This window comes from Poecilia formosa, unplaced genomic scaffold (genome assembly GCF_000485575.1).
Source record: "Poecilia formosa unplaced genomic scaffold, Poecilia_formosa-5.1.2 Scaffold508, whole genome shotgun sequence".
Lineage (NCBI taxonomy): Eukaryota > Metazoa > Chordata > Actinopteri > Cyprinodontiformes > Poeciliidae > Poecilia > Poecilia formosa.
In genome coordinates this window covers 322,098-333,031 of record NW_006800447.1, presented here as the reverse complement: position 1 = coordinate 333,031, position 10,934 = coordinate 322,098, and the positions used below count along the sequence as shown (strand labels likewise).

The following is a 10,934-nucleotide window of genomic DNA, read 5'->3' as shown; positions in this document are numbered from 1 at the left end:
GAAAACAAGTGGCAGGGGGGCAGGAACAATGTGATGATCAAGACAGCAGAAAACACAGTGGGGGGTAACAGAGTGGAAGTGATAACATCACGTCTCAGAACTGCTCATGCAGGCCTTGGATCTCTTTTTTGGATGGAGAAACATGAAACGGGGACTTGTAGTTATTCAGCTGGAGTCAGTGGAGAATGTTTTATTAGAATGTAACAAATATTCAGAGGAACGTCAGCATTTAATGACAAAATAAAACAACAAGAAGAAGCAAATAAATCCTCTAAGGGAAATGGGGATACAGGGAAAGATGCTGTGCTGCTGTGCCTTATTCAGTTACACCTTTTTGATTGTTTCCATGTGTGAATGTAGACCTAAAGGTTCATAAGGAAATACAGCTTAATAAAGATAATAACTGGGTAGGTTTTGAAAATGATATGCGACGCCTTTACAGTTATATATACAGGTTCAAAGGATTTAGTTTTGGGTAAAACAGGATTTGCTTCAGCTATTCCTGAGTTAGATATGAAGCAAAGAACAGCTGAGCATTTAGCTGTGTGTACAGTGGAAATGTTAGCAGTAAAGAGTTCTTATATGTTCAGATTCATTATCATCACTAATTTTAAATGTCTCATGTGAAAGTCGTATGGAGCTGATATATGAGATTCATGAAATGATATTTAGAATAACACAAGCTCAAATAAAGATTAGGTTTATGTGGACAACTGCTCCTAAAGATTTTGAGGGGAACGACATGGCAGATCATTTAGCTAAGATGTCTTTAAAACAAGGTAAAATTATGGAAATAACATATTGTAAGTCTGAAATAAAATCTATTATTAAGAGCAAAGTTAACTATGAATGGCAATAATTGTGGGAGGAAGGAACTAAACGTAATTTATTTCATGTACAGAAGAAAGTAGGAAATATGGAAATAATTGGAGGAAATCAAAAGGAACAAGTAGAATATGACAAGATTATGGCTCAGACATACAGAATTAAATAAAACTTTACATTTGATAGGAAAACACCCAACAGGTTATGAGGGTGGTATGGATGTAAAATCCTGTGTGAAAAGTACAGGCTAAGTAGAGAAAAGTTAAAACAAGAAATTAGGAAATATGATGTGGAGACATTAAGAATGAATATTAGTTCAACATAATAAGATAAACAAGGCAGTTATAACATTTCTGAAGGAAACAGGATTGAACAAAATAATTTATGCTGGGGGGGAAATACTCCGGTCCCCACTCCAGCACAGTAGATGGCGATAATGCATCTTAATGTTGGATGTCACCCGCCATTAAAAATCAGAAGAAGAAAAAGAAGCGTCTCTCCTTCTTGTCTCGCTGAAGCCAACATGGCGGCTCCTCTGGAGGTGGTAATCAGCAGCGATTCGGGCTCCCAGCTCTGGAACTGCACCGTCTTCGACCTCCACAGCGGCTCCAGCCTGCTCTCCTACCGGGGAGGGAACTCTGCGGCCCGGAGCCTCGCCGTCCTGCGGGGGGAGTTTCTGCTCAGCGCGCAGCTGGGGAAAAACTTCATCAATGTGTGGGAGATCCAGAGGAAGGTAAGGACCCGGCCGAGCAGAGCCGAACCGAGCCGAACAGCCCTGCTAAGCGTTCCCGGACCAGCACACCGAACATCGAGCCTCATATAGCGCGAAAACTCAGAGTCCCGACAGACACCGGAGAGTCCAAGCCGGTACCAGATGAGCCGGATTTTAAAAATCCCGCTTGCTTCCAGAGAGGAATTCAGACAGAAACCGAACCTGATGGTTCTTTGATCCAATAGGAACATGTGAATCTGATCGATAAGCAGTGATGATATAGTTACTTTGAAAAAGTAACTAATCTGATTACTGATTACTTGATTTGGAAAGTAACTAAGTTACATTAAAAGTAATTTTTTTAGTTACTTTCAGCAGCTGCTGACAACAACGCTCCACCACCTGTGAAAATTACTTTGAGCTTTGCCAAAACTTAATTGCAAGTTATTTTATAATAGTAACATCAACTATGTGTCTCCACTTATAAGGTTGAACTGAAGGGAAGATTGTTTATGGTTACAACAGGACAGAAACAACTTTAGTTATTTGTGTGTGTTTTTCTGTGTTCTAGTATCTGGGAAACTATAAATAGGATTTTAAAGCCCCCCTCCAGCCCCAGCCTCCAGGTTCTGCGTTACAGCCCTGCATTTGGTGTCAGAGCTCAGCACACAGAGCTCCTCCTGCAGCTCCACAGCTCAGATATCCTTCTGCACAGATTTGTGACACTTATCTTAATATGAATTATTATAATGGCGTTTAGTTGCACAACTTTATGGACTCGTTCTTTCGTGGCTGTTTTATTGCGCTGTTCATATTAATCTCAATGTTTGCAGTTTTCTGGAGCGCAACCGAAGCTCGACGTCGTTCACAGCAAACATATTAACTTGACATTAACAAAGACACAGCGGGACGGATCATCCGGGAAATGATGGACAGGGAGAGTCAGACTAAGACTAACTGGTCTAAGACATAAAACCCAGACAAATTCTGGGGTTTATGTCTGTTTATTTCTAAGCCCAAAAACCGCAACTCATTAAATCTGCAAGCGACTGTAGAAAAAACAAACAAGCCCAAAGCCGCTTATAATAACCGAACTTGGCGACCAAAACTAAAACTAGTTCCTGTTTTTCCAGCAACGAAATGTGCATCTCGCTCCATTGTTTTCTGTCGCATAGAAACGGCGGTCACTCCCCAAGACGCGTAGAGGAAATAAAATTAAATTAGGAAAGATGATAGTAACGCAAAGTGATTTCGATAACTGTAGTCTGACTACTGCATCTGAAATAGAAACATATTAGATTACTCGTTACTGAAAAAAGTAACGCGTTACTGACATCACCGTCTATAAGGAACATGTGATTTTTTTTTTTTTTTTGAAGTATTATGTGTTTTACTGAGACATGGCTGGCGGATCATATCCGCTCCTCTCTCTGCCAGGCTTCCTGACAGAGATTTTAAGAGTGAGAAAGAAAAGGAGGTGGATCAGCGGTGCTCTCACCAACAGATGGGGTCATCCAGGGTTAGGGTCTTCTCAGCCCAGATATTAAACTCCTGCCAGTCAGTTTCCGTCCGCATTATTTACCAAGAGAGTTCACCGGTGTAATTTTGGCAACTTTTTTTCCCCAATGACAAATATTAAAATATTATAATAAAAAGAAATAATAAAGAATAATTACAGACATTCAGGGTGTTGATGTTAAAGTCTAGAGTAGCGGTTCTCAACGTGGACGGTACCGTCCCCCGGGGTCCGTTCAGAGGACGGCAGGGGGCGCTGGCGGAAAATTTTACAAAAGGGGGACCTTTGGGGGGCGCTTGGTCAAAGGTAAACTTTACACCTTGTATGCACAACAATGCCAGTTTAGACTTTGAGCAACTTGGTAAAATTGTATTGTGTAACATTAAATCATGCCTGGCTGCAACTGTATCGATGGCAGCTCTTCTTCTTCTTCTTCTTCTTCTTCTTCTTCTTCTTCTTCTTCTTCTTCTTCTCCTCCTCTTCAGTGTTTGTAGCTTGTAGCTTCTCTCCTGCTACTAGTAGCTTCACCGCATCAGTTCAGCATCTCACCAGCTGATGACGTTGCTGTGATTCACTTTGTCTGGTATTTTTGTACAGATGTTTTTTTCAGTTCTGTGATCATGTTAAAGCAGCAACTTATATTAAAGTGTTTTATTTCCGTTTGAAAGCTGCCCGCTTCCATGGAAGGACAACAGAAAATCGCTCTTATAAACATGTAATTACTAAAATCACGATACCCTCACTGTGTGTCCCTCTGAAAAATGAACCATTTAAATCAGTGTTTCTCAACCTTTTTTGGGCCAGCGCCCCCTAGAAATAATGTATGCATTTAATATGCATAAATCAATGCCTGAATTTAATATTTATTTATATTATACAAAGACAATTGTTTGTTTTGGATATAATAATTAATGTGTGTTTCTGACCTTTTAGGTTTTTTTGTTGGATCAGAATCGAAGATGGACTTGAATTAATTTATTCTGAGTCAATTGTATTATGTTTTTTTTTTTTACTACAAATCATAAATATAAACTGTAACTGAAAGCACCGTCTCTTACCTGGTGCACAAGCAGAAATCTTGCAGCCTTCAGTCGACTCTGAGCCGATGTTGACCCTTGACCCCTCCTCTGGCTTGGACCTGTTTGTGGCGGACAGGTCTGCCATCTTCCGAGCCGTTTCTGATGGCGGTGTAAAAGTCACATGACCCTGCTGTGTTTACAGGACCAGCTGCAGCAGAAGATCGTCTGTCCAGGTGTGGTCACCTGTCTCACCGCCTCACCTGACGGGGCTTTCCTCGCTGCAGGAGTCGCCGAGGCGGTCTACCTGTGGGAGGTGAGCCTACTGGTTTCCATGGTAGCAATAAGCTTCTGCTGACTGAGTGTGTTTATAAACTCTGTGCTCTGATTGGTCCAGGTGTGCACAGGTAAGCTGCTGGCAGTGCTCAGTCGACACTATCAGGACGTCACGTGTCTGAAGTTCACCGACGACAGCAGCCATTTTGTTTCTGCGGGCAAAGACAACCTGGCACTGGTGTGGAACGTGTGCAGGTAACTCACCTGGTGGTTACCTCGGTAACTGCCGAACCACCTGCCTAACAGGTCACTTCCTGTCTCACCTGTGTCTGTCCCTCAGTGTGGTCCAGATGGATTTAAGCCACGCCCCCGAACCACGCCACGTCCTGTCCCGCCATTCTCTGCCAATCACAGACCTGCACTGTGGTCACATGGGAGCTCAGGCCAGAGTCGCCACGTCATCGCTCGACCAGACCGCAAAGGTGAGGCTGAGCGTAGCCCCGCCCCCAGGCAGGATTACATCTGGATTACTGGTGTTAAATTGAGATTATGTTGGTTTTGGGATTATATTCAGATTATACACTAAAATACAGGATTATTCCAGGGAAACAGGACTGTCCTTTGTGCATCTGTCCAGGTGTGGGAGCTCTCCTCAGGTGAGCTGCTGCTGTCCGTCCTCTTTGACGTGGAGATCATGTCGGTAACCTTTGACCCCTCAGAGTACTTCCTGTTCTGTGGAGGACGTGATGGGAACATTTTTCAGGTGTCTCTCTGCAGCCAGGTGAGTGGGAAGGGGGCGGAGTCAGGCGGCCTGGAGAAAACCACGGCAACGCCTCTCGTTAGCCAACAGGAAGTAACGTTCACCTGTAGATGGGACTGAGGGTGCAGAGGTCAGGAAGGGGTCAGCCAGGGGTCAGCCAGGCCCGATCAGGTAGAACCTTCCCTCGACCCGGTACCGTTCTGATGGGACTTTAGCTTCCCACGCGTTCCTCACCGAGTCCCAGTCGTCGGTTCTGGTGCCGGGTCCAACCGGCAATAGTTACTGGAAAAGCCCGTCCTGGATTATAAGGACAACCGATTGTTACTGCAGTCGGTCCTTTGAAACAAGAACACGAGACGCATGGACGTTGCCATGACGACATATTCAAGATGTCCGAGCCTGAGTCGGGACTAACTGTTCCCAAACGATCCACTGGAACATTCCCAGCAGGAACATCGGCGCCCTCTGCTGGTCGGTTGGTCCACATGTGGTGACACATTGGAACCAGTAGGTCCAGTTTGGTCTGGTCCAGTAAAACTAGTTTGATCCAGTTTGGTCCGAGTCAGGCCGGGTTCTGCCTGACGGCAAGAATGGACCCGACTGGTTCTGGAAGTTCTGCTGGGTCTCACTCCGGTTTCTGTCTGCAGAGTCTGAACCGGGAGAAGTCGTTCCAGTCGGACGGCGAGGGAAACCAGGTGTTCAAGGGCCACAGGTGAGTAACCATGGTTACAGTAGAGGCACTACCGGTTCGGGCCCATGGGATGTTCTGACCGGGTTCTCCTTAGGAGCCTGGTCACCTGCCTCTCCGTGTCCATGGACGGGACGCTGCTGCTGTCCGGGTCACAGGACGAGACGGCCCGCCTCTGGGACGTCCAGAGCCGGCAGAGCGTCCGCTGCCTCGCACACAAAGGTAAGCCCCGCCCGCCTCTCTGATCTGCTTCTGGTTCTGACAGGATAAGAGCGGGTCGGATCTGGTCTGGGATTTTCTAATGAACTCCTATAATCCCTGTGGGCGGGACAGACACAGCGTTGCTCCCCGGCCCGGTTCTGCTGTGGGTGGTGAGGATGCCGCTAGAGACGCTCTGATCGGGTTTTCACCTGCCGATCCCGATACCGATCACATGGCTGTTGATGTTTCTCTTTAGGTATAAATGCTACTATGTGATCTGGCAGAACAGAACCACAGATTCATCTAATTTAGGCAAAAACATGCAAAATACCTGCAGGCCCAGTGCAGCAGTTATTCAGTCAAAAAAGCGACATAAAACAGTAAAACATTATTTCACTGTAAGGCTCTCAAAGCCTAAATTATAGACAACATTGCCTGTATCAAATATTGTCAAGTAAAATAGGAAACATTCATTCAAAGTCAAATGCAGGTTGCATTAAAATAATCAACTCTGTTACTAGATCAACCTACCTGACAGCAATAGCATGGCTAGCTGCTTTCTGCTGCTTCTGATTGGCTGTTTCTGGCTGAGTGGTGTAATTCTGCAGAACACCTGGAGGGGGCAGAGCAGCTCCATTTTTTTCACAGATTACCTGCCTCATGTTAGCAGGGCCGTGCAGAAACCACTAAAAGGGCAGGTGCTCAAGCACCCCCAGCCCCCCCCTCTGCACGTGCCTGCATGTTAGGACAGCAAAAGTTCTAATACATATGTAAAATCAGCTCACCGTCTGGAGGCTGAGCGGCTCCGTCTGGGAAATATTACCACCAGTAGCGGCGGTCCGACAGCGGGAGCAGAACCAGAACCAGCGTCTCACGCCGCAGCTAAAAGGCTTGAATTATTGTTGGGGTTATTTGTTTAGCTTTCTGAGCGTGATGCTAATCCGGTGAGTGTTGGTAGCTGCGCTGCTCTGCCTGCTGATGGATCCGGATGTCTTTTGTTCCTGCATTGCAGCCAAACTCTGTCAAGTTCTTGTTTTTTAAATATCATATTAGATTCGTTGTGTTGATGCGTTATGACATGTTTCACCCTGTTTTCTATCCCAACACACAAATGTCCTCATTAACTCTCGGAGCATTGTAGTTCCTCACGACTTTGCTAATTTGCTGCTGTGCCGGTGCATCGAGAAGGAAAGAGGAGAAACGCTGCACTGCCTGGGAAATCTGAGATTCAGGTGATCGACAACAAGAGACAATGATCACCGATCAAACACATTTTCACGGAAGTAGGGAGATTATGATCGGTGGCCGACCCGCCTCTGGGACGTCCAGACGTTCTTACTCTGGACCAGCAGAGCGGCATCCAGTGGTGTGCCGATCCGGACCCCCAGCAGACGGGTGAAACGGTTCGGAATCGGGGAGTTTCCTGCAGTCAGGCGGCGGGTCAGCCTTGTTATCTGGACCAGAACCAGAACCAGTTGCTGATGGATACTGGTATCAGAGAGGCGGACCAGGGGTTCTGTTCCAGCCTGCTGGGATGTTCCTGCTGCAGGTCAGGTTGATGGCTCTGGAGGTCCAGTTGGCCGTCCCATCAGGACCAGTTCTCATGGGGTTCTGACCCAGAAACACCTCAGAACGTTAGACCTTAACAGAACCAGGAGGACGGGACACCTTTAGCCAGTTCACCTGGAATCTGCAGCCAATCAGCTGATAGAACTCAGGCAGCGGCTTCAGGTCCAGGTGATGCTGCTGCAGCTTCGTCTCCATGGAAACGGACAATGAGATCAGCATGAAGATGAACTGGGCTCGAACCAGTCTGTCCAGTTCAGTTCATTCTGCTAATCTGACCATCAAACTGATCAATAATCTGACAATCAGCAAATAGATTCATCAGCCAATCAGGATCAATCGACAGCCTGACAAATTAAACTGATCTTTAATGAAGCCATTTCATCTCCTGGCTCCTGATAGGCTCGCGCCTCTGGTCCCTCTGTGACGTCACTTCCTGTTATGTGTTCAGGTCCTGTGACCAACGCCGTCATCATGGCCGTCTCAGCTAACATGTTCCTGCCGGACAGTCGGCCCGCCGTCCCGCTGCCGCGCTTCAGCCGACACCTGCAGGCTCCTGAGGGCCCCGATGCCGAGGGGGGCGGGGCCTGGGTCCGCCCCGCCCTCCATACACAGGTGAGGGTCCACAGGTGAAGCTCCGCCTCCACTGGAGTCTAATTTAATCCGTTCATCTTCAAATTCAGTGGATTCATTCAGACGACAATGGTTTTCTGAGTTAAATTCAGTTTCATTTGAGTTTATTAACATTTAATAATAATAATGTTCATTATCATAAAAAACCCATGATAATGAACATTATTATTATTAAATGTTCCACCCTTTTTGAGTGCTTAGCTCCCTCTTAGGCCTGGACTGTACAGCTGAAAAACAAAACATATCACAAACAGCAAGTGAAAAATGTAACCAAAGAGTTGGAGTGTTGCTAGGTAACCAAAGAGTTGGAGTGTTGCTAGGTAACCAAAGATGATGCTACCCAGCCTGTCCAGTCCTACTACTTCTGCACCCTTCAACCAATTTCAACAGATTATTTATCAAAACCTTCAGCTGCTTCTGGAGAATTGCTCTATGACTTTTGCTGATTTCTCTGATACCTTTTGAAGAAATGTAACTTTTACATGAATTGAATTGCATTGAAATTCTTTGAAATTCCACATTTAGCAAAACCTTTGCTCTTTGACAGCTCACTACTTCTCCCTACATCAGCTTAGAAACTCCATTCAGCTTTTCAACAAGTCATCTGCAGATTTGAATTCTCAGATATTTTGCAAAGAAAAGCAATTTTTCTCATTAATATTGACATGTCATTTTCTTTTGAGTCATATTCAGTTGAGTGGAGTTTAAGTTTAGTTTGTTGATTGAACCTGCCAGCAAATTTAGTTTTGCATCATTAATTTATTTTATTTATCGAATTTTCCACTGTGGGACAGTAAAGGACACTTCTGTTCTATTTATTCTAAGATTGAAATTCAGATTTGATTTTCTGAACAACTCATTAAAAAAAATAAGACTTTTAGTTTTTGAAACTAATTTTCTTTGTCATTTTTTTCTATTTTTTCTAAATATGATCTGAAATAAAATCAGCTACAACAAAATGAGGTTTTCATCATCATCATCTTCATCTTCAAGCCCAGATAGAAATACGATCAACCTTTAATCAGAATTCAACATTGAACTCTAGATGAACGTCTGATTTTTTCCAGATGTCTTAATTTGAAGGACATACAGTCCTGGTGGACCAAAGTCTTTTATTCTGAAAATAAACTTGTCTGTTTCCTTTCCTTTGACATCTTATTTTGAAGTCAGGCATGCTGCCATGGCTTTTGTGCTTTTATTTTGGCATGTTTCCTGTTTTCAGGAGGAGGAGGAGTCGTACCTGCAGAAGGCTGACAGGTTGTACTCCCTGATGCACGCTGTGAGCGACAAGGTGAGAGGGCGGGGCTTCAGGTTCTGGTTCGGACCCGACGCACTTCATGTCCCATTAATAAAACCATAGTGATGATGATGATGGTGACCTCTGACCCCTCCCTTCCCAGGCGCTCTGCGGTGATGGTGAGAACTCGGCGCTGCGAGTCGCTGAGCTGGAGGAGGAAGTCCAGACACTGAAGAAGGTCAACAAAGATCTGTTTGAGTTTTCATCTCAGCTGCTCACCAAGCCCACATGAGCACTTCCTGTCCTACAAAATAAAAGCCCCGTTTTGTATCAGCTTCCTGTGTGTCTTTCCTCCAGACCAACCAGGACCAACTTCCCTTTTTGCTTTTCTGAGGCTGAGGAAATGAAAGTTTATACTAGAAGTTTGATGAAATGATCGGCTGCATTTCTGTTTGTATCTTTTTCTCCGAGCCGTCAGTCAGGAGAGCGGGTTGAGGGGGAAAGGTCACCGGGTCGGCACAGTGACCTGGGGCGTTCCGCCCCGTGCCGCGCCAAAGCCCTGCCCACTTTCTCTAAACAGCTTCTATGTGACTTGATCTAGACAGTTTGACCTCTAATCACTCGGCTTCTTGTTCAGTTTATTTGACAAACTTGGCTTTGAATCACATTTAAGTTACTTCCTTGAACAAAATACTAAACTTTTTGTCTGTAATCTATTTAATATTAATTTATCTGAATAATTTCTAATTCATAGTTTAGGATTAATAATAAAATCAGATATTGATTTTGCAGCATATATGGTTAATTTAGCAAGTTTTAGAATAACAGGTAGAGACAGACTCACCACTGATGATGATGATGAAGGTCAACAGTGTTTCTAGAGGCGAGTTCTGATCATGACCTGAATGCCGAGACGTCCGATGGGATTCTTCCGTCTGCCGCCTTTCTGCATGGCGCACCTGTTAAAAGGGGCGGAGCTTCAGCAGGTCGACCACCTGAACAGCCACCAGGGTTATTATGGGATGCTTTAGGTCAACATCTGGACCTGACCTGGTTCCAACACACCTGCCTCAGGTGACTGACTGACCTCAGCAGTTCTGCTAACTAATCAAAGGGAACCAGTTCATCTGCAGAGAACCAGTTCATCTGCAGAGAACCAGTTCATCTGCAGAGAACCAGTTCATCCTCAGGTGTTGGTCATAAATTAGAACATCATGTAAATGTTCTAATCAGTATTTCCATCCAAAAAGTGAAACTTGTATAACATTAATTCTTGAGAATGTTCAATGTTTACATGTTTTTTTCTTTTAATGTTGATAATTATAACAAATGAAAACCCCAAATTCAGTATCTCAGAAAATTTGAGTATCACTTAAGACCAAAACAAAAAAAGATTTTTAGAAATGTTGACCAATAGGAAGCTTTCAGTGCTGAGTTCTTCCTTCTGCCTGGATTACTGCAGCCATGTGGCGTCCATCAGCCTGTGGCGTCCATCAGCCTGTGG

At 44.8% G+C, this 10,934-nt stretch overlaps 1 protein-coding gene and 1 long non-coding RNA gene across 2 annotated transcripts in view; one reads left to right on the top strand and one right to left on the bottom strand.

Annotated features, from left to right (window-relative positions):
- The first annotated feature begins 1,283 nt into the window (after positions 1 to 1,283).
- wdr18 (WD repeat domain 18) lies at positions 1,284 to 9,765 on the top strand. The gene is made up of 10 exons (XM_007579123.2): positions 1,284 to 1,558; positions 4,275 to 4,385; positions 4,467 to 4,600; positions 4,686 to 4,827; positions 4,983 to 5,126; positions 5,753 to 5,817; positions 5,891 to 6,015; positions 8,012 to 8,175; positions 9,416 to 9,484; positions 9,594 to 9,765. The coding sequence occupies exons 1-10, from the start codon at positions 1,349 to 1,351 to the stop codon at positions 9,720 to 9,722; spliced, it is 1,293 nt and encodes a 430-aa protein (XP_007579185.2). The 5' UTR covers positions 1,284 to 1,348; the 3' UTR covers positions 9,723 to 9,765.
- Positions 8,391 to 10,934, bottom strand: part of LOC107834039 (uncharacterized) — a 5,278-nt gene continuing 2,734 nt past the window's right edge. Inside the window, exons 2-3 of the long non-coding RNA XR_001659824.1 lie at positions 10,275 to 10,389; positions 8,391 to 8,420 (exon numbers count right to left, since the gene is read on the bottom strand). This is a non-coding gene — a long non-coding RNA (uncharacterized LOC107834039). The remainder of the gene's footprint in view (positions 8,421 to 10,274; positions 10,390 to 10,934) is intronic.

Bases quoted from the DNA above. Each gene is read 5' to 3' on its own strand.
- wdr18 (XM_007579123.2), top strand. From the start codon at position 1,349: ATGGCGGCTCCTCTGGAGGTGGTAATCAGCAGCGATTCGGGCTCCCAG. The intron at 5,127-5,752 runs GTGAGTGGGAAG...TTCTGTCTGCAG, and splicing joins AGGTGTCTCTCTGCAGCCAG to AGTCTGAACCGGGAGAAGTC. The intron at 9,485-9,593 runs GTGAGAGGGCGG...CTCCCTTCCCAG, and splicing joins TGCACGCTGTGAGCGACAAG to GCGCTCTGCGGTGATGGTGA.